The sequence below is a fragment of the Microcaecilia unicolor genome, chromosome 3 (genome assembly GCF_901765095.1).
Source record: "Microcaecilia unicolor chromosome 3, aMicUni1.1, whole genome shotgun sequence".
In the NCBI taxonomy this organism is placed as follows: Eukaryota; Metazoa; Chordata; class Amphibia; order Gymnophiona; family Siphonopidae; genus Microcaecilia; species Microcaecilia unicolor.
The window spans coordinates 508,565,283-508,589,170 of record NC_044033.1 but is presented as its reverse complement, the minus strand read 5'-3'; the positions used below and the strand labels follow the sequence as shown (position 1 = coordinate 508,589,170).

General features: G+C 44.5%; 1 protein-coding gene across 4 annotated transcripts in view; it reads right to left on the bottom strand.

The window, feature by feature from the left end:
- Positions 1-23,888, bottom strand: part of LOC115467288 (sorting nexin-14-like) — a 181,081-nt gene that overhangs the window by 139,834 nt on the left and 17,359 nt on the right. For all 4 annotated transcript variants that reach the window (XM_030199125.1, XM_030199127.1, XM_030199126.1 and 1 more), the window contains exons 5-8: positions 19,174-19,217; positions 15,183-15,270; positions 6,500-6,584; positions 1,045-1,201 (exon numbers count right to left, since the gene is read on the bottom strand). In XM_030199125.1, the coding sequence (XP_030054985.1) occupies positions 1,045-1,201; positions 6,500-6,584; positions 15,183-15,270; positions 19,174-19,217 (374 nt within the window). The remainder of the gene's footprint in view (positions 1-1,044; positions 1,202-6,499; positions 6,585-15,182; positions 15,271-19,173; positions 19,218-23,888) is intronic.

Below are 23,888 nucleotides of genomic sequence, written 5' to 3'. Positions count from 1 at the left end.
AAACCACTCCAAGAAAAACTGCACTGGCTTCCAAATAAGGAACGTATCACATTCAAAATCTGTACGACAGTTCACAAAATCATCTACGGTGAGGCACCGGGATACATGACAGACCTCAATCGACCTACCACCCAGAAACATCATACCTAAACCTCCATTACCCAAGCAGCAAAGGACTCAAATACAAATCCACCTATGCTTCCAGCTTTTCCTACCTGAGCGCACAACTGTGGAACGCACTACCAAAAATAGTAAAAACCACACTCGACCACATGAATTTCCGGAAAGCACTAAAACCAGAACTGTTCAGAAGGGCATACCCCACCAACCCAACATAAAAAACCTGGACATCTGCGATACAACTTAACCAAAGATCGTAACGGACATAACCTAACTCTTCTTCCCTCTCTAAGCTCTCCCCAATTGTCTTTACCTTACATGTATCTCACTCTAGCATATTATCAGCTTGATATTAATCGCAACTTGTATTTGTTCATACCGAAATCGATTAACGCCGATTACGGTACCATGTAAGCCACATTGAGCCTGCAAAAAGGTGGGAAAATCTGGGCTACAAATGCAACAAATAAAAAAAATAAATAAATAAAAAAATACAACCTCTCACCAACTGGGAAATAATCATACATGTAACACTCAATGCAAAAGACTGGATAGCACCCCTCTCGCTGCTGGACTGCTGTCTCCACCTTAACTTTATTGAGTTTTTCAATAATTTAAAACTTGATAAGGTACTAAGGATATTAGTGAGAGAATATGCGCCTGAACGTCCCATGTAAGCAACATCACAGAAGAATTATTTTTCTATGGTGAGCACTTCTCCCCAGTCTATATGGGTACAATCAGGTAACAAAATCCAAAATGAGGCCTGAGGTAGATTTTGGTTTGAAGCCTACCAGAAAAGTACTGTGTATCTATGCAGTCCCAATTTTGCTTCTGTTTTTTATTGCACACTACAGGTCTAAATTGGTACCACATATATCTAACCTGTTCTAATAGAGCATCAGAACACGAAAAATATCATACCTACAATCCGTTGCTTTAGGGGGAAGAATGTAGGGGAAAAGTAGTTCAGTAAGTTTCCTGAGGTAATTGAGCTCATCTCGACGACTCCTCAATGCCGTGTGAAGATCTGGTCCATATTCTTCTATGGCAGCTTGCTGTAGATATTCGGTATTTTTAACTAAGTCAAACAAAAATGTGACAATGCTGTTATTGGCATCAAAATGAAAGTAAACAAATATGTGTGCATTTTACTACCACTTGCAGTTAACCCAATTTGAGTATCTGGATATACAGGGTAGTATTTTTAAATTAGTGTCTCTCTTTGCAGGCAGACTTATATTGAAGGATTAAAAAAACAAACAAACAAACAAATGTGGCCTAGTGGTTAGGGTGGTGGACTTTGGTCCTGAGGAACTGAGTTCGATTCCCACTTCAGGCACAGGCAGCTCCTTGTGACTCTGGGCAAGTCACTTAACCCTCCATTGCCCCATGTAAGCCGCATTGAGCCTGCCATGAGCGGGAAAGCGCAGGGTACAAATGTAACAAAAATAAAATAGATACTATTGGAGATTCTACATGGAATGTTGCTACTATTGGAGATTCTACATGGAATGTTGCTATTCCACTAGCAACATTCCATGTAGAAGGCTGCGCAGGCTTCTGTTTCTGTGAGTCTGTCAGACTCACAGAAGCAGAAGCCTGCGCAACCACATTGGTGATCTGCAAGGGCCGACTTCTAGTGGAATAGCAACATTCCATGTAGAATCTCAAATAGTAGCAACAGTGGAGAAGTGGCCTAGTGGTTAGGGTGGTGGACTTTGGTCCTGGGGAACTGAGGAACTGAGTTGGATTCCCACTTCAGGCACAGGCAGCTCCTTGTGACTCTGGGCAAGTCACTTAACCCTCCATTGCCCCATGTAAGCCGCATTGAGCCTGGGCAAGTCACTTAACCCTCCATTGCCCCATGTAAGCCGCATTGAGCCTGGGCAAGTCACTTAACCCTCCATTGCCCCATGTAAGCCGCATTGAGCCTGGGCAAGTCACTTAACCCTCCATTGCCCCATGTAAGCCGCATTGACGCATTGAGCCTGGGCAAGTCACTTAACTCTCCATTGTCCCATGTAAGCCACGTTGAGCCTGCCATGAGTGGGAAAGCGCAGGGTACAAATGTAACAAAAATAAAATAGATACTATTGGAGATTCTACATGGAATGTTGCTACTATTGGAGATTCTACTTGGAATGTTGCTACTATTGGAGATTCTACATGGAATGTTGCTATTCCACTAGCAACATTCCATGTAGAAGGCTGCGCAGGCTTCTGTTTCTGTGAGTCTGACGTCCTGCACATACGTGCAGGACGTCAGATTCACAGAAGCAGAAGCCTGCGCGGCCACATTGGTGATCTGCAAGGGCCGACTTCTAGTGGAATAGCAACATTCCATGTAGAATCTCAAATAGTAGCAACAGTGGAGGAGTGGCCTAGTGCTTAGGGTGATGGACTTTGGTCCTGGGGAACTGAGTTCGATTCCCACTTCAGACACAGGCAACTCCTTGTGACTCTGGGCAAGTCACTTAACCCTCCAGTGCCCCATGTAAGCCACATTGAGCCTGCCATGAGTGGGAAAGCGCGGAGTACAAATGTAACAAAAAAAAAACAAAAAAAGAGAAGGCTGGATTAGGGAGCAGAACGGCTGTTTTCTGCTCCAGGCCCTCCCCACCCCTTCCCCTCAGTGGCGTAGCCAGAAGGCAATTTTTGGGTGGGCCAACAGATTGGATAGGTGGGCAACAGAGAAAAACCTGCCACCTCATGCACCTATGCCCTGCCCAAGCCCCTACCACATACCTACCCCACTCCCAATAACTTCAATGGGAGTAGTAGTGCTGGCCTCAGCGGCTTCAGGCCACATTGAAAGCGAGGGGACATACAAGAGGATACACTCTTCATCCTCCATTGAGCCACGGTCCTCCAACACACATATGCTTCCCCCAAATAGGCCCTAAATATTACAGTGGGGCCCTAAAATATCAATACATCAAGAAAACTGAACAAGCCAAATTACTATTGAATACTACATAGAAAATTCATGCTAACAAAATACTTTGGTCTCACACACACAGAACTATAAATGCCAAATACAGAACAAGTGACCACAAACCATAAACAAATTAAATCAAAATCCCAAGAGGCCAGAACTTGCATGTAGCACAGCACGGACAAATACAAAAAGAGATGCATTTTCTCTTATACTGTGCAAAATATGATAGCACATGCAAGAGATGATGGAAATGGGACTTGATATACCGCCTTTCTGTGGTATTTTGCAACTACCGTATTTTTCGGACTATAAGACGCACTTTTTTCCCCCCAAATTTGGGAGGAAAATGGGGGGGGTGCGTCTTATAGTCCGAAGGTAGAGATTTGGCTGGCTGGCTGGCAGGCTGCCCTCCCTCCCTCCCTCCCTCCGAGTTGGGGATCGCCCTCCCCTCGGCCCTGTCACCACTTCTCCCCTTACTCACGCGATCTTCCCTGGTGGTCTAGTGACGTCGGGGCAGGAAAGAGCCCCCTCTTTCCTGCCCAGCGCGCTGCTCTCCATCCTCCTGTATGCAGCCTGACGGTCTCGGTGAGATTCAAAATGGCCGCCTAGACTTCAATTCTCGGTGGCCATTTTGAATCTCGCCGAGACCGTCAGGCTGCATACAGGAGGATGGAGAGCAGCGCGCTGGGCAGGAAAGAGGGGGCTCTTTCCTGCCCCGACGTCACTAGACCACCAGGGAAGATCGCGTGAGTAAGGGGAGAGGTGGTGACAGGGCCGGGGAGGGGGGAGGAGGTAACCCTGAGGGCGATCCCGAACTTGGAGGGAGGGATTCGGACAAGACGCACCGGAGCACCTAGGTTTTAGAGAAGGGAAAAAGCAAATTTTATTTTTCCTATTTCCCTCCTCTAAAACCTAGGTGCGTCTTATGGTCCGGTGCGTCTTAGTCTCAAAAATACGGTACATTCAAAGCGGTTTACATTTAAACAGGTATTTATTTTGTACCTGGGGCAATGGAGGGTTAAGTGACTTGCCCAGTCACAAGGAGCTGCAGTGGGAATTGAACCTAGTTCCCGAGGATCAAAGTCCACTGCACTAACCACTAGGCTACTCTTCCACTCTGTTAGGGGGCTTACAACTAGGGAACTGCATTTGGCCCCCTAGCCAGAGAGAACTCCAGGCCAGCCAGAAGCTGAAGGTGCAGCCTGTTAGTAAGCTTTGGGGGTCCCCTCCCAAATTTTTGCCTTGGGCCCCAGTCATATCTAACACCAGCTCTGGCAGGATGTACATTTCAAATCTGACATATTTCTAATCACAAAATAGAAAAATAAAATTATTTTTTTCTACCGTTTGTTGTCTGGTCATTTTATTTTTCAAATCATGTTGGACCCAGGCTTTGGTTTCTACATTTTTCTGTCTTCTCTTAACTCACTCACCAAGGTCTCCTGTCCATTTGATGTTTCTACTCTCTCCATGTCCACTATCCATCTTCTTCCATCTCTGTACCTCTAGCTTCCTCCATGTTCAGCAACTCCCTTTCTCTGTCTCTATATTTCCCTGTCCAGCTTCTCCCCTCTCTTCATCCCCAGTGCCAATATATCTGTATCCTCTCTGACCCTAACCCATCCAGTTTCTCTCCTCTCATTCATTCTCCTTTCCAGCATCTGGTTTTCTTTCTTGATTCCCTGCCTGCCAGTCCACCCACCCTCCCTTCCTTCCTCCCTACCACTGTAGGTTCAGTATTTGATCCCCTTTTCCTTCATCTCCTTGGTCTGGTATCTCCGTTTCCTTTCCCTTCCTCCTTGTGCTGTTCCAGCAGTTCTCTCCCTTCCCTACAGCTCCCCTCCTCCTCTTCCTCCCACATCCAGCAGCTCTCTCTCTTCTCTCCAGCCCTCTCCTCCTCTTCTTCCCATGTCCAGCAGCTCTCGCCCTTCCTTTCAGCCCCCTCTTCCTCCCACATCCAGCAGCGCTCGCCCTTTCATCCAGATCCCACTTCGTCTTCCCACGTCCAGCTCTCTCCCTGCTCTCCAGCCCCCTCCTCCTCCCACATGCAGCAGCTCTCTCCCTTCCATCCAGACCCTTCCCTCCTCTTCCTCCCATGTTCAGCAGCTTTCTCCCTTCCATCCAGATCTCTTCCTCCCACGTCCGGCAGCTCTCTCCCTTCCCTCCAGCCCTCCCAAGTCCAGCAGCTCTCTCCTTTCCATCCAGAACCCCTCCTCCTCTTCCTCCCACATCCAGTAGCTCTCTCCCTTCCCTCCAGTCTCCTTCCTCCCACAAGTCCGGCAGCACTGTCCCTTCCCTCCAGCCCGCCAAGTCCAGCGCTTCTGCGGCAGAAGTTCTGCCTTCCCCCAATCCAGCCTGCCTCAATCCAACATCCCTCACTGCCTTTCCTTCCACGGGTCCGGGTCCGGCCGTCCAGGAGCGTTGCCTGTCTCTTTCTGCTCTTCCCCGCCACTGCCGAGGTGCCTGCAGCTTTCTTTTTTGGGCCGTCGCTGGCAATTCACACAGGAATTTCCCCCTGCCGCGTCCATCCAGCCCTCGCATAAACAGGAACTTTTATCAGAGAGGGTCAGACGTGGCCTGTGTGAATCATTGGCAGCGAGGGATGTTAGATTGGGGGGGTAGTTAGGATAGGCCTTGGACCCAGGCCCACCCGTGGCTACACCCCTGCCTCCCCTTCACTTCCCTGGAAGGAAGGAGCTATAGTTTGCAGGTTGACCACAAGTTGAGTTATTCACGTACCATGGAGTCACTAACCTACAGCACTGAAATACACAGATTAGTAACTCCCGTGATAAACTAAGCTGCATTAAAAACCAAATCCTTCCTGCTCCTTCAAAACAACCCCCTAAATATAGCATTGCTATGTTGGGTATTTTACCCAACAAGTAAGTGTTTTGTAAACTGAATAATTTAGAGTGGCGCTATTCTGATTACCAATTTAAGACGTAGCTAACAGGCAAGGTGATTTGCATCTGATGATTTCATCTATATCGAAACCTGCCCACAGAATCTAAACTCACAGTTTGATCTAAATACATTTTCACAATATTAATCTTATCTATTGAGAGTGTTTCAGCTACCACCTCTGCAGCCAAGATCTACCCAGCTGAATCTATTTAAACAGCTGAATGTAACTTAACACTACAAAAACATTTCTACTGGAAGCTGAACTGAAAAGACAGCAAGTACTTTTGACTTCACAAGACAGCTAGGGGATAAATGAAACAGTATTTAGCGTGGGGGGGGGGGGGGGGGGGGGGGTAGAGGCAAAAAAACGACCAGAAATCCAAAGACAACATGGACAGGCTACCCTAGTTGCACAAGTGTGAAAATAAAAATTTTGCCTCTAAACCTTTCCTGCTGAAACAGAGGTTATTTTTCACAAAATGCAATGTTCTGTTCATTTCGACTCTCCAAAGTTGTTCTACAGTACGATACCTTTTTGCCTTGCTTTTGATACTATTTCAATATGCTTCATTGCAGTTTTTAGCATTTTTCCTGTTATAATAGTTGGAATATCCACCTAGACAGACACAAAATTGAAGAAAATTAAGACGCTATCATAATTAGCAACTTACAGAGGTTTTGTTAGCAAGCGTCATAGTCTGCCACGTTTCACTTTTAATTTGGGTTTAAGGAGTTCTGCCATCATCAAATCCCAGAACTAATATACGGCACACAAAACAACAGCAAAAACATTAAACAACATTTAATCAGTAAGCAATTTCAAAACATAGCACAAGTTGGTTCTCATCAAGGGATTAATGCAATTCTTTATTAGTCTTCCCTTAATTAATTAATTCCTCTATAACATTAGCAAAATTCGCCCCTTCCTCTCCGAGCACACCACCCGAACTCTCACCCACTCTCTCATTACCTCTCGCCTTGACTACTGCAACCTACTCCTGACCGGCCTCCCACGTAGCCATCTATCTCCCCTTCAGTCCATCCAGAACTCTGCCGCACGTCTTATCTGCCGCCTTAACCAATATACTCATATCACCCCTCTCCTCAAGTCACTTCACTGGCTCCCAATCAGATACCGCATACAGTTCAAGCTTCTCTTACTCACCTACAAATGCACTCGATCTGCGGCCCCTCCGTACCTCTCTACCCTCATCTCCCCTTACGTCCCTACCCGTAACCTCCGCTCTCAAGACAAATCTCTCCTTTCAGTACCCTTCTCCACCACCTCCAACTCCAGGCTCCGCCCCTTGTCTCGCCTCACCCCACGCCTGGAACAAACTCCCTGAGCCCATACGCCGTGCCCCCTCCCTACCCATCTTCAAATCAATGCCTTCGGCACCTAACCACTACACCTCTTCTCAGGAAAACTTATCTACCCCAACTTGACATTTCGTCCTTTAGATTGTAAGCTCTTCCGAGCAGGGACCGTCCTTAATTGTTAATTTGTACAGCGCTGCGTAACCCTAGTAGCGCTCTAGGAATGTTAAGTAGTAGTAGTAATTATAAATATGTGTACAGGTTCCTCCCGCTTTTTGGCATTGGAGGAATCAGATGCACCTTTTGGTCACGTGGGAGGCAAGGTCGGCAAGGGGCTCAAGAAGAACGTTTTTTCAGATTTGGGACCCTTATTTGCAGGCTCTCAGTCCTCGGAGTCGCAGCTTAATAGTGAACAAAGTATAGAGTTGAGATCTTCATGAGCAAAAAGTTGTTGTCCAGTTTGGTTTGTAGCTTTCGCTGTAGATGATTGGGACATTAGGGGATGAGGTGGAAGTAGGATTGGGGATGGGGTGGATAGGGAGGGGGGTTATGAGTATTTAGGAGGCCCCTTTAGTGGGAAGAGGTTTGTAAGGGGTGAGGAGGGATGTTAACCCTGTTGAAGTGAGACCTTTGGGTTGAGGTACTGTTAATGGTACGTGTTGGGTGCAGAGTGGTGTAATCATAGGTTAGCATTTAAATTGGGATCTAACCAATAAAGTTACATCAAGTAATAGGATATATGTTTTAATCAGCATGACAAGCACATAAGTACTGCCATACTGGGAAAGACCAAAGGTCCATCAAGCCCAGCATCCTGTTTCCAACAGTGGCCAATCCAGGTCACAAGTACCTGGCAGAAACCTAAATAGTAGCAACATTCTATGTAGAACCCCAAAGAGTAGCAAGATTCTAGAATTCTGAAGAATAACAAGATTCCATGCAGAATTTCAAAGTGTAGCAACATTCCATGTAGAACCCCAAAGAGTAGCAAGATTCCATCAAGAATCCAAAGTACATAAGTACTGCCATACTGGGAAAGACCAAAGGTCCATCAAGCCCAGCATCCTGTTTCCAACAGTGGCCAATCCAGGTCACAATATACCTGGCAAGATCTCAAAAAAAGTACAAAACATTTTATACTACTAATCCCAGAAATAGTGGATTTTCCCCAAGTCCATTCAATAATGGACCCCTTCTCTTCTCAATCTACACCTCTTCCCTGGGCTCGCTGATCTCGTCTCATGGTTTTCAGTATCATCTTTATGCTGATGACACCCAGCTATACCTCTCCACACCTGACATCACCGCGGAGACCCAGGCCAAGGTATCGGCCTGTTTATCCGACATTGCGGCATGGATGCCCAACCGCCACCTAAAGCTGAACATGTCCAAGACCGAGCTCCTCGTCTTTCCTCCTAAACCCACTTCTCCTCTTTCTCCACTCTCTATCTCTGTTGATAACACCCTCATCCTCCCCGTCCCATCTGCCCGCAACCTCGGAGTCATCTTCGACTCCTCCCTCTCCTTCTCTGCTCATATCCAACAGACTGCCAAGACCTGTCGCTTCTTCCTCTTCAACATCAGCAAAATTCGCCCTTTCCTCTCTGAGTACACCACCAGAACTCTCGTCCACGCTCTCATTACCTCTCGCCTTGATTACTGCAACTTACTCCTCACCGGCCTCCCACTCAGCCATCTATCCCCCCTTCAATCAGTTCAGAACGCTGCTGTACGTCTTATATTCCGCCAAAACCGATATACACATATCACCCCTCTCCTCAAATCACTTCATTGGCTTCTGATCAGATATCGCATATAATTCAAGCTCCTCCTCCTTACCTACAAATGCACTCAGTCTGCGGCTCCATACTACCTCTCCACCCTCATCTCCCCCTATGTTCCCGCCCGCAACCTCCGCTCACAGGACAAAGCCCTTCTCTCAGTACCCTTCTCCACCACTGCCAACTCCAGGCTCCGCTCATTCTGCCTTGCCTCACCCTATGCCTGGAACAATCTTCCTTTACCCATACGCCATGCCCCCTCCCTACCCATCTTCAAATCTCTGCTTAAAACTCACCTCTTCAATGCTGCCTTCGGCGCCTAACCGCTCGAGATATATAGAATGCCCCAATCTATCCACCCTATCAGATTAACTGTTCACTCGTCCTCTAGATTGTTCACTTGTCTTTAGATTGTTCTCTTGTCTTTTAGATTGTAAGTTCTTTGAGCAGGGACTGTCCTTCTATGTTTAAATTGTACAGCGCTGCGTAACTCTAGTAGCGCTTTAGAAATGCTAGTTAGTAGTAGTAGTAATAACGGTCTATGGACTTTTCCCTTTAGGAAGCCGTCCAAATCTTTTTAAAACTCCGCTAAGCTGTCTTTACCACATTCTCTGGCAACGAATTCCACACGTTGAGTGAAGAAAACTTTTCTCAGATTCATTTTAAATTTACTATATTGTAGCTTCATCACATGCCCCCTAATCCTAGTATTTTTGGAAAGCGTAAACAGACGCTTCACATCTACCCGTTCAACTCCACTCATTAATTATAGACCTCTATCATATCTCCCCTCAGCCGCCTTTTCTCCAAGCTGAAGAGCCCATCCCCTTTATCATTTTCGTCGCCCTTCTCTGCACCTTTTCTAATTCCACTATGTCTTTTTTGAGATGCGATGACCAGAATTGAACACAATATTTGAGGTGCGATCGCACCATGGAGCGATACAAAGGCATTATAACATCCTCATTTTTGTTTTCCATTCCTTTCCTAATAATACCTAACATTCTATTTGCTTTCTTAGCCGCAGCAGAACACCGAGCAGAAGGTTTCAACATATCATCAACGACGGCACCTAGATCCCTTTCTTGGGTCGTGACTCTTAACGTGGAACCTTGCATGACGTAGCTATAATTCGGGTTCCTCTTTCCCACATGCATCACTTTGCACTTGCTCACATTAAACATCATCTGCCATTTAGACGCCCAGTCTCCCAGTCTCGTAAGGTCCTCTTGTAATTTTTCACAATCCTCCCGTGATTTGACTTTGAATAACTTTGTGTCATCAGCAAATTTAATTACCTCACTAGTTACTCCCATCTCTAGGTCATTTCTAAATATGTTAAAAAGCAGAGGTCCCTTTTAGCCTTACTTATCAGCGCTTTGCATTTGACTTGACATTCCTTATGCTGTTTCTTATTATTTTTAGTCGGTTCCTTCTTCCATTTTCTGAAGGATTTTCTTTTAGCTCTAATAGCTTCCTTCACCTCACTTTTTAACCACGCTGGCTGTCGTTTGGTCTTCCGTCCTCCTTTTTTAATACGCGGAATATATTTGGCCTGGGCTTCCAGGATGGTGTTTTTGAACAACATCCACGCCTGATGTAAAATTTTTGACCCTCGCAGTCGCTCCTCTAAGTTTTCTTTTCACCGTTCTTCTCATTTTATCATAGTCTCCTTTTTTAAAGTTAAACACTAACGTATTTGATTTCCTATGTACACTTACTTCAAAGTTAATATCAAATCCAATCATATTATGATCACTGTTATCAAGCGGCCCCAGCACCATTACCTCCCACACCTGATCATGCGCTCCATTAAGGACTAGGTCTAGAATTTTTCCTTGTCTCGTTGGCTCCTGTACCAGCTGCTCCATAAAGCTGTCCTTGATTTCATTAAGGAATTTTACCTCCCTAGCATGGCCTGATGTTACATTTACCCAGTCAATATCGGGGTAATTGAAATCACCCACTATTATTGCGTTGCCCAGTTTGTTTGCGTCCCTAATTTCCTTTAACATTTCTGCATCCGTCTGTTCATCCTGGCCAGGCGGACAGTAGTACACTCCTATCACTATCTTTTCCCCTTTTACACATGGAATTTAAATCCACAGTGATTCCAAGAAGTGTTTTGTTTCCTGCAGAATTTTCAATCTATTTGATTCAAGGCTCTCGTTAATATATAATGCTACCCCTCCACCAATTCGATCCACCCTATCACTACGATATAATTTGTACCCTGATATGATAGTGTCCCACTGGTTATCCTCCTTCCACCAGGTCTCAGAGATGTCTATTATATCTCATTTTTCATTTAGTGCAATATATTCTAACTCTCCCATCTTATTTCTTAGGCTCCTGGCATTCGCACATAGACATTTCAAACTATGTTTGTTGTTCCTATTTAAATCATGCTTAGTACTTGACAGTATTAATTTGCAATCTTTTGTCTGATTTTTATTTAAGAACACCTGATCTACTACGGTCTCTTTTGCACCCTCACTATCAGGATACTCTATGTTCCCTGTTTTGGTGATATCTTTGAAAGATACCTTTTATCCTGAACCATGCGCTTTTGAGTGACTGTCGGCCTTCCCCCCCATTTCTAGTTGAAAAGCTGCTCTATCACTACAAGTCTCTCATGAACCCACTAGAGTTGGGTTTCCTGTATCAAACAGCCCCCCTCCCCCCCAACCTATCAACACAACCCCCCCCCCCCCCCCCCCCCCACCGTTTCTAGTTTAAAAGCTGCTCTATCTCCTTTTTAAATGCCGACACCAGCAGCCTGGTCCCATCCTGGTTAAGGTGGAGCCCATCCTTTCAGAATAGGCTCCTCCTTCACCAGAATGTTGCCCAGTTCCTAACAAATCTAAAACCCTACTCCCTGCACCATCGTCTCATCCACGCATTGAGACTCCGGAGCTCTGCCTGTCTCTTGGGCCCTAAGAATGGAACGGGTAGCATTTCAGAAAATGCTACCCTAGAGGATCTGGATTTGAGCTTTCTACCTAAGAGCCTAAATTTGGCTTCCAGAACCTCTCTCCCACATTTTCCTATGTCATTGGTACCCACATGTACCAGGACAGCCGGCTCCTCTCCAGCACTATCTAAAATCCTATCTAGGTGACGAGTGAGGTCCACCACTTTCGCACCAGGCGATCCTCATGTCCACCAGCCACCCAGCTATCTATATGCCTAATGATCGAATCACCAACTATAACAGCTGTCCTAACCTTTCCCTCCCAGGCAGCACTTGGAGACATATCCTCAGTGCGAGAGGATAGTATATCCCCTGGTGGGCAGGTCCTGGCTCCAGGAGTACTTCCTACTTCACCAAGGTGATGCTCTCCTTCTAGGAGACCTCCCTCCTCCAAGTTAGCACAGGGGCTACCAGACTGGAGGTGGGACTTCTCCACAACATCCCTGTAGGTCTCCTCTATGTACCTCTGTCTCCCTCAGCTCCACCAAGTCTGCTACTCAAGCCTCAAGAGAACGTACATGTTCTCTGAGAGCTAGGAGCTCTTTGCATCGGGCACACACATATGACATCTCACCAACTGGGAGATAATCATACATGTGACACTCAATGCAAAAGCCTGGATATCGCCTCTCTCGCTGCTGGACTGCTGACTCCATCTTAGTGTTTTTGAGTTTTTCAATAATTTAAAACTTGCTACAGTATTAAGGATATTAGCCTAATATAAAAGTGTCTTTTAGTTTATATAGTATATTGTATGATTTATTTAGTGTTTCCTTCTTAGATGGTAATGAAATATATTTAAAACTCTAAGAGCACTCCTTGCTTGTTACCCTAATTACAATAACTGACTATAAATGGAGAGTTGTCCTAGGGGTGGGTGAGAAGACTAATGCTGTGGTACAAAATTTTTAAAACTAAGTGGAAAAGACTATGGAGATTAGTTGATAAAATTTGCTTTTTATATTTTTATTTTGCCTAACACTAACCTACAATTCCTCCTTTAAACCCCAATCTTTCAGTTCCCAAAGCACAAAGCAAAATAGCGTTCACTTACCAGAGAAATGTCCATTCACTCATTGACCTTCAATCTCCAGAATAGTGGTGGTAAATCTTCAGCTTTGAGATGGGCTACGCTTGGTGTCTCTGAACTCCTTTACCTTTGCTGGCAGAGATACCAAGCCCCACTAGCCAAATAAATTGGCTGCCGCTGCTTCTTTCTGGCTCTGAGCAACATGCCAGGACTTCTCGAGCAAATATGCGTATAAATCTCTCTGCCAGTTAATTCATTTTTAGAAAATACCTTTATTATTTATTTGCTTACAAAACCTAATACCTTAACATATCATTCCTTCATACACACTCATGCACGCTCACTCATACACATTTCACAATAAAACCTTAATGGAGCAAACCCACTAATACATGTTATATCCTAACTGTTCAAAATGCCCAGTAACCTCAGCAGGATATTTATTCAAAAAGTTCCTCTGATGCTAGTGCTGCACTGCCCCCACGGGGTGTGCCTGTTGCTTTAATCTTCCATACTGGTCACAGCACTGCACTGCAAGTTCAAAATGTTCATCTAATTTTAGTGCAGCACTACCCCCTAGGGCCCTGATGGCGAACCTATGACACGCGTGTCAGCACTGACACGCGTAGCCATTTTGGATGACACACGGGTTGAAAGCTGGCAGCAAATAGAACCCAGCCTACCTGCTCTTACTGCCAGGGCCGGTCTTAGGCAGGGGCGACAGGGGCGTTAGTGGTCTTATTGCAGCTTCAGAACCCCCCTCCGAGTCGGAACCCCCCTGCTCCGCCCCACCTCGCAGCCTTGGTAACCAGCAGTCCTCTTCGTCAGAATCATCCAATTAGGAGTGCCCTTTTAGGCGCCAGAGAGACTCCCTACAACCAATCACAGCTCACTGCAGTTGTAGCTCAGCCAGGTGAAAAAACTGCCTGAGGCTCAAGGCAATTGTGATTAAATGTCGAACCTGAGTGCTGAGTTACGAGTAACCCAGGCAGCTGCTGCTCTCTTCAGACAAATAAAGTCGGTCAGCGGCCGCTTTCTTCCTCTCTGTGATCCTGTTGCAGCCTTAGCGCAGCTGTTCTTGGACAATGACTGTTGCTCCTGCTCCACACTTGTTTGGGAAGTTCCTAAAAATACCGGTCCAGCTAAGAAATCACTTTTCATTGCTTTTATAATGCTCCTTTCACTACTTGTTTGTAGCAATTCGTTAATAGAGAGGGAAAACAAAAAGGGAGAATAAATCATGGGTGCTGTTTCCCGCCATTAGAAACAGTGGCAGGTAAGTTAAATAATTAGTTTTTGGTTTATTAAATATAGTTATATATTACAATTATACATTTTTGTTATTTAAACTATAAATATCGCAAAATTATGGTTTTTTTCTCGAAGTGACACACCACCCGAGTTATGCTCGTTTTTTTGGCGAATTTTGACACACCAAGCTCAAAAGGTTGCCCATCATTGCCCTAGGGTGTGCTTGTTGCTTTAAACTCCCATCATAGCCATAGCACTACACAAAATCCAATCCTTTTCATATGTGCTGGGTCCCAGGAATTCCAAACGAAAATGCAAACATTTGCTTAGAGTTCTCCACTCCTGTGGTCAATCCACTTCCACTCATGCGATGTGCTTTAAACTCTTACAGTCATCCGATGTACCCCAGACTCTACACAGCCTGTGTTTCGCTACATCCGCGTCATCAGGAGTCGGGTCCTACACAAACAAACACATGCAAAAGTGCTCACAACTCTATCCTAAACCCCTCTCAATAACTTATACTAATACAGTAACATTTTACTCACTGTGTAAACTTGTAAATCCCTTATGGCTGCAAATATGCGTGAGAATTCCTGGCATGCGGCTCAGAGCCAGAAACAAGGAGTGGTGGCAGTCTATTTATTCGGCCGGTGGGGCTCAGCATCTCAGCCCAGCAAAGGTATGTCTAATGAGCCTGCATTGGGGGGGGAGGGGGAGGGAGGAATGTTTTGCCCCCTAGTCCACCTTGGGGCACCCCCAAATTGAAGGGCTGGCTATGCCCGGAGAGAGAGCCTTTTGTTAAAAATTTCCCAGCACACTGCTGGACAAAGTTTTTTTTTTTTTTAAATATAGACCTACCTTATGAATCCTGTGTACTAATACAGATGCAAAAAAACGTAAGGCTATTCTTAGCTCATCAACGAACGATTCATCATCGGTCACAACCCTGTAATATGGAAACGAAAAAGTTTGAAAACAGGAATAGGTCTCAGATATATTCAATTTTAGGAAAAAAAAAATCAAGCACAATTAAATCTGGAACATCTTAAGGGAAAAAAGGTCTATTTTTTTTTTTTATACAGGCATTTTAATCCTTCAGGAATACTTGTAAATAACTTTTCACGATTTGGTTGTCCACAGTTCAATCACAGATGCTTTTACATTACTCAGTAATTTTAAAGTCATGATTGTATTTCTCAACTAAGGAAAATCATGATGAACAAATGTCAACCAAACAAAAAAAACAGCACCACGGGCCTTTAAAAATGGAACACAGTTCTTTAATGAATGAGCCTTGACAAAAAGACCCGACACGGGCCGTGTTTCGGTGACTAGCACCTGCGTCAGGGGTCACAGTGATGACCTGGAAAACTTGGGGAATAACTCGAATATATTCCTCTACAATATATCCATTTGGATACAGAAAGTGAAAGTGGTGCTTTGTAGCTTTTACTACATGAGACGTGGGGTAAGGAATATATTCGAGTTATTCCCCAAGTTTTCCACGTCATCACTGTGACCCCTGACGCAGGTGCTAGTCACCGAAACACGGCCCGTGTCGGGTCTTTTTGTTAAGGCTCATTCATTAAAGAACCGTGTTCCATTTTTAAAGGCCCGTGGTGCTGTTTTTTTTGTTTGGACTTTAGTTTGTACTTCGTTCCCTCTCTTTTGTTATATGAACAAATGTCAACCACCATCTTATCTATTTATTGTGGACACTTGATATACTGCGCCAAGACCTACACATAGGCAACTTGGCAGTTTACAATAGAAAAATTAGTTTAAAAAAACTAAAACAAGGCCTGCACAGAGGATACTACATTAATTACATTAAATACAAGGCAATTTTCTTAAAAGCAGAGCCGATTTTTAAAAAGGGTTCCAGAGGAGATCCGGGAAATTATAGACCGGTGAGTCTGACGTCGGTGTCGGGAAAAATGGTGGAGGCTATTATTAAGAATAAAATTACGGAGCACATACAAAAGCATGGGCTACTGAGACAAAGTTAGCACGGATTTAGTGAAGGGAAGTCTTGCCTCACAAATCTACTGCATTTTTTCGAGGGGGTGAACAAACGTGGACAAAGGGGAACCGGTTGATATTGTATATCTAGATTTTCAGAAGGCGTTTGACAAAGTGCCTCATGAAAGACTCCAAAGGAAACTGGAGAGTCATGGGATCGGAGGCAGTGTATTATTATGGATTAAGAGCTGGTTAAAAGATAGGAAGCAGAGAGTAGGGTTGAATGGTCATTATTCTCGATAGGGAAGGGTAGTTAGTGGGGTCCCTCAGGGGTCTGTGCTGGGACCGCTGCTTTTTAACATATTTATAAATGACCTTGAGATGGGAGTAACTAGTGAGGTAATTAAATTTGCAGATGACACAAAGTTATCCAGGGTCGTCTCGTCGCAGGAGGAGTATGAAAGATTACAAGAGGACCTCATGAGACTGGGGGATTGAGCGTCCAAATGGCACATGAAGTTCAACGTTGACAAGTGCAAAGTGATGTACGTGGGAAGGAGGAACCCATAAGTACATAAGCACTGCCACGCTGGGAAAAGACCAAAGGTCCATCAAGCCCAGCACTCCATCTCCGACAGCGGCCAGGCCAATCCAGGCCCCAAGAACCTGGCAAAACCCCCAAATTTAATAACGATCAATGGACTTTTCCTTCAGGAATCTGTCCAGACCCCCTTTAAACTCAGCAAGGCCAGCTGCCGTCACTACCTTCTCATTTCCTGTTTCCGCAAGGGCGGGACCAGAACTGAGAGAGAAGGGAAAACTGAACTAAGCACCGAGCCTGCATGCTTTTTACTGCTGCTGCCGCCCTAACCCCAATGAGGTAAGATAGATGACTTTTAAAATTTGGAGGGAGGGGGGACCCTGGAACTTGGAGGGGGGGCGAGGGGGAGGGGGGGAATGCACCATCTGTTAAATTGCCCTGTAGGTGCTTCACAATAAATAATTTTGGGTTGCTGTTTGGGCACTCGGTCTCTGAAAGGTTCGTCATCACTGCCTTAAGCCTTTAGGCATGAGCGTCTTTGTTATCAGTGTGGACTGCAGCCCTAACCCCAACGAGGTAAAATAGATGACTTTTAAAATTCAGAGGGAGGGGGCCTGGAACTCGAAGTGAGGAGGGAACGAACTTCCGGTGGGTAATGCAACGGCACGCGTGCCATAGGTTCGCCATCACTGTGTTAAGGTTTTTGGGGAACACTGGAGGGTTTGCTGACAGTCTCTGAGGTTGTAGGGATATTTGGCTTAGAGCCCTGGCTGTCCTTTGATCCCGGCTGCTGCGGATAAGGACAGCTTCTCTTTGCCAACCAGGGACAGTTAGCCATAAAGATGTCAGCCAACTCAGTCGCCTTCTCTGGAGTACGGGGATGGTGATCTTGAACATGTTCCCTCACCTCTGGACAACAACGCTGAAGAAACCGCTCCAAGACCATCAGGTTCTGGCAGTCCTCCAGTGTTTTAACTTCAGCTCCACTTAGCCACCGATGATGCTGGTATCTTAGCTGAATCACAGACTCGCTGTAAGCATCATCCACCCTCTTTTGCAAAGTCCGGAACTTTAGTCTGTAGGTCTCTGGGGTAATTGCATAATGGTTCAACAAAGTTTTGCACACCTCCTCAAACTGGAAGCACGTCTCTATGGACAGTCCTTAGAACACCTCAACTGCTCTACCAGTGAGCTTTCCTCCCAGATAGCACACCCAGTCTTTCTGAGGATTCTCGTTGAGGCGGCAAATTTTTTTCAAAGGCAGTTAGATATCCATCTATGTCACCTCGGGTATCATCAAACTGCGCAAACAGGTTGTGCCTGATCCTGCTTCTGACCTCGGTGCAGGGGTTGGGTGGGCGCTTTGGATACAAACTCACGCTCTTCATACCGCAACTGGAATTCACGGTCTTCACGTTGCAGCTGTTTGTCGCTGTAGCATGTAGATGTGCCGTATTTCAGCTGCTGTGGCACCTGGCCCTGCCAACTCAATGGCCTCTGCCCACAAGGGGTCCGCTCTCACCCCAGAAGAACTCTGCACAGGCCAGTCCTGCAGCTCCTCCTCGCTGAGGCCATCCGGTTGCTCTTGTGTTAGGTCAGGCATCTCCAGTGTCTGCTGGCCACTGCCATTCACCATCAGTACACTGCTGACCTCCTAACACTACCAAAAAAAAAAAATAACAGTAAAGGGACCCTGTTGCTGCTACACTTGTTCACTGTGCTCTGTGTCTGGAGAATACAGATAAAAACGACTCTGAATCACTCAGTGGATGATGACCCTCACTCCAAGCACTGAGTCTGACAATTCCACCGCTGCCACAAGACTAAAGGTTGGTCATGAAACGCCTAGCCACCCGCCTGGGGTTACCCCACGGCCACTTAGTTGATGGGATGGGGACAAACTTTGTCCCCATGTCATTCTCTACACAGATCACAGCTATAGCTTGGTACAATCCAGGTTTTCGTTTTTGGATTTTATTGCTTTTCATGCTACACAAGTTTAGGTGGAAGCCAAGAAGTAACAGTGTTCCAAGATCTTTGTGTGGATGAACTGACATAACAGTATTTTGATTCAAATGTAAATGTCTACATGTAATGTTTTTCTTTGGGTTATAGGCCTACAAAAGTCCCTACATAATATATATAAGACTGCAAAACATGCAAGGGAGCGGAGCTTGCAGGGACAGGGTGGGGATGGGGACAAACTTTGTACCCGTGCCATTCTCTACTTTTGAGGTCACATAGATCCTTTCTAGCATATCTGGAAAACATGCACACAATTTACCATCAGTGGTTCTTATTCTGGAGTCTATTCTATAGGTCATTAGAATCTGAGAACACACTTACCTATACCACGGATAAACAAAGTTTTCCAACACTAATTCAAGGACCTGTGGGAAATAAAATATTCAATCAAAATCCGTCTGTCTGGACCTCATTTTGGTGCTTCTTATCCCCCCCCCCCCCCCCCCCCCCCCCCCCCCCCCCGACAGTCTCCTGTCATTCCAATGCCAACCTTTTCTCTGAGGCCCACCCATCTAGTGATACGCAGGAGCTTTGAACCAATAGCCTTCATTTCATCATTTATTACACTTTTAGCCCACCTATCTGCTATGGAGGAATGGCCTAGTGGTTAGGGTAATGGACTTTGGTCCTGGGGAACTGAGTTCGATTCCCACTTCAGGCACAGGTGGTTGGGAGGCGGGGCTGGTGGTTGGGAGGCGGGGATAATGCTGGGCAGACTTATAAGGTCTGTGCCCTGAAGAGCACAGGTTCAAATCATAGGGTATACACAAAATTAGCACATATGAGTTATCTTGTTGGGCAGACTGGATGGACCGTGCAGATCTTTTTCTGCCGTCAACTACTATGTTACTATATATATATGTTGTGACTCTGGGCAAGTCACTTAACCCTCCATTGCCCCAGGTACAAATAAGTACCTGTATATAATATGTAAGCTGCATTGAGCCTGCCATGAGTGGGAAAGCGCGGGGTACAAATGTAACAACAACATGGAATGTTGCTACTATTGGAGATTCTAGATGGAATGTTAATGTTGCATTTCCACTAGCAACATTCCATGTAGAAGCCTGCCCTTGCAGATCAGCGACGCGACCGCGCAGGCTTTTGTTTCTGTGAGTCTGACGTCCTGCACGTATGTGCAGGACATCAGACTCAGAAACAAAAGCCTGCACAGCCACATTGAGTGGCCTAGTGGTTAGAGTGGTGGCCTTTGGTCCTGGGGAACTGGGTTCGATTCCCACTGCAGGCACAGGCAGCTCCTTGTGACTCTGGGCAAGTCACTTAACCTTCCATTACCCCAGGTACAAATAAGTACCTGTATATAATATGTAAGCCGCATTGAGCCTGCCATGAGTGGGAAAGCGCGGGGTACAAATGTAACAAAAATAAAATAATTCTAAACAGATCATAGAAACATGGTTTATCCCGAGCGATTTAGTACTGGTGCAGCAGGTAGATACATCAGCACATGAGGTCTTTCACCAACCACATCAGACTTATTGAAAAGGAGGAGTATTAATTTTAGCTAAAAGGGAATTGGCTTTTACACGTATTGCAAATTATGTTATCCCTGATAAATTATATTTTTATTAGGAAGCAGGATCCACGGTTATGTCTTGCGTGTTACCGGCCAAGGAACTAGATTGTGGGTGCATCAGACTTTATTGGATATTATTTGCATCAAAGGTTTATATTTCCGATCTGACGAAGAAGGGCAACCTTCGAAAGCTAATCAAGAAATGTATTAAGTTATGTCCAATAAAAAAAGGTATCATCTTATTTTCTTTTCCATGTTTTATTTTGTTTGATTTCTATAGATTCTACATGGAATGTTGCTATTCCACTAGCTTCAAATATTCTAATTATCTGGTTTAGTTCCCTTTGTATCTTCTTGAGTAATTTATCTAATACACCATTCAATAGATGTTTGATTTTATGCAGGATATCTACACAGTATTTAAAATATTTTATTTTTGAACCTCAGTATTCAAAATCGTTCATCTGATAACTAGAAGACGATTATCCAATTCTTCATTGGTTCTTAATTATTCAAATTATTAAGTCACTGTTTTATATATATTCATTTAAATCAGCACTTATCTTTTATTTTTGTCGGATTCAGGGGATGAAACGTCCGACGTACGTTTCGCCCATAATGGGCTGTCTCGGCTATCCAAAACGGGCTTTAAATAGGGCATATACCAGAGCAAGATTTGCTCAAAGAGCACTTTTGCTACAAGAAACTACTAAAGTAGATGAAGACTGTCTTACATGTATTCTGCCCTTTACCGGGATAAGTCAGAAAATTGCCAAGGTAATTAAAGATCACTGGTACATTATGCAATTATACCCATGTTTTGAAGATCTACCTATGATTTCCTATACCAGGGGTAAAACCCTGGTAGAACGCTTGAGTAAAAATAAATTTTATAGGAATGATCAGTTAGTTGATATACAGGGTAAACAAACTACATGTGATCACTGTCAATGGTGCTCACTTGCGATATTGGAGGAAAACTGGAAGGTACCTAATAGAGATAAAACGATGAAAAGCAGGATAAGAACAAACTGTGACAGTAAAAATGTTATATATGCTATTAAATGCCCTTGTGAATTAATATATATAGGTAGGACCTCAAGATCTATAAAAACCAGATTAAATGAGCATAAATCAAAAATTTCTACTCATAATGTTCAGGCACCCTTAGTAGAACACTGGCTTCAGAAAAATCATGCATGGAATGATATTAGATGGAGAATTGTTGAATGCTTGGATTATCGGCAAGAAGGTGGATCTATAAGGAAACTGTTAAATTTTAGAGAGCAATTCAACATTTTTTTGTATCAAACAGTCTCTCCTAGAGGATTGAATGTTGAAATTGAATGGACATCGCTAACTTAAAAGTGTGCATATATAATTTTTATATGATCCTCCTATCCACCAGTAGCAATATCAGGTTTTTTTTGGCTGCTGGTGGAACGCCTTGGGGGGCGGGACTTAAAATTAATTTATCAGTGACACGTCATCGCGTACTGCCTACTTAAGGTATTTGAAAAAAAGCGGGCGCCATCTTGGCTGATAACTTTTGCCTAGCTGACGCTGAATTAAACACGGGGTGAGTTTTCTTAAGAAGCTTTAATACAATAAATGGTTTGCTAGATATCTCTTTTATTGAAATAGATTATCTGATAGCGAAAATGGTTTAACTACTGGTTTATTGTATGTTTTAGGGAAATGTCCTTGAGACAGCCCATTATGGGCGAAACGTACGTCGGACGTTTCATCCCCTGAATCCGACAAAAATAAAAGATAAGTGCTGATTTAAATGAACATATATAAAACAGTGACTTAATAATTTGAATAATTAAGAACCAATGAAGAATTGGATAATCGTCTTCTAGTTATCAGATGAACGATTTTGAATACTGAGGTTCAAAAATAAAATATTTTAAATACTGTGTAGATATCCTGCATAAAATCAAACATCTATTGAATGGTGTATTAGATAAATTACTCAAGAAGATACAAAGGGAACTAAACCAGATAATTAGAATATTTGAAACTGCTGAAAAAAATCTGGTTGATTGAAGATCTATATATATACTTTTGCCAATAGATCAGTATTATGCTATTCCACTAGCAACATTCCATGTAGAAGTCGGCCCTTGCGGATCACCAATGTGGCCGCGCAGGCTTCTACATGGAATGTTGCTAGTGGAATAGCAACATTCCATGTAGAATCTCCAATAGTAGCAACATTCCATGTAGAATCTCCAATGGTATCTATTTTACTGTCATAGTAATGCTTGAATGTTTTCACTTATATACACTGTCAGCTAGCTCATTTGCTTATTTCCGATCTGACGAAGAAGGGCAACCTTCAAAAGCTAATCAAGAAATGGATTAAGTTATGTCCAATAAAAAAGGTATCATCTTATTTTCTTTTCCATGTTTGATTTCTATTGATAACCTTTAAGAGTGGACTAACACGGCTCCCGCACCTCTCTCCTTCACGAATAAAGTGGTGCCTTGTAGACCTGTATCCCGTTTCCCTGGAGTCATTGGTCCACTTCCCACTCTTTGTGTTCCTCCTTCAACAGCTGTTGACTTCTTGATTGCTAGGTCCTCCTTGGCGTTTTGCCAAACAGCTGAAGAGCCCATTTATAAAAGACAATACATTCGTAATATATCCTACTGCCTTCCAGTTTGTTGTAATTATCTCTGACGACACCTGACCCATGGCTCAACCACTTTTGTAGTCATTTGGAGTTACTATCATATGCACTAAGCATCAGGGAATTACTAAAGCAGTAGTGGTGTAGCTATGGGGGGGCATGGGCGCCCCCCCTCCCCAACTACAGTAGCCTGAATGGCTGGTGGGATGCTCAAGCCCGCCAGCCAAAAAGCTATGCAGCCTGACACCCCTCCCCCCCCCCCCCCCCCCCCCGTGTGGGAAAGTCAGCTGCTTGCTTTCCAGTCACCAACTGCAGCACTCCTTGTGCATGAACTGAGCATGCGCAAGGAGTGCCAGCGTCAGAGGCTGGAAAGCACGCCAACAATGACATCGCACAAGGCAAGGTTCGAGCTGCAGAGCCCTTCAGTTGGTGGGTCTTGGGCAACCCCCACCAGCAAAAGTAACGTTTTTAACGTGGGGGAAGACAGAAGAGAAGAATAAGTGGCACCCCCACCCTGGGTCCCAGTCCCCCGGGTGGAAGTAGTATGACACTTTAGGGAAAAGTGACAAGGATAGTGTTGCTGAACAGCCTTGGAACACATGTAAATTGGAATAGATGAATGGTTTCAATTATTTGTTTAATTCATGAGCAAAGCTAGTGATTATTATAAAATCTTCAGTTAGGGTACATTACGCCTCCTGTAATTCTAATGAACTCTAAATTATTGCCCCCTCCCCCCTCCATGACCCTAGTCACTCCAGAAAGGTAAAAGGCAGGAGCAATGCCCATGTGCTCCTACCTCTAAGCACCACCATCATTGAAAATGGCAGTACCGTCCCCAACTGGGATCTCCAAGAATG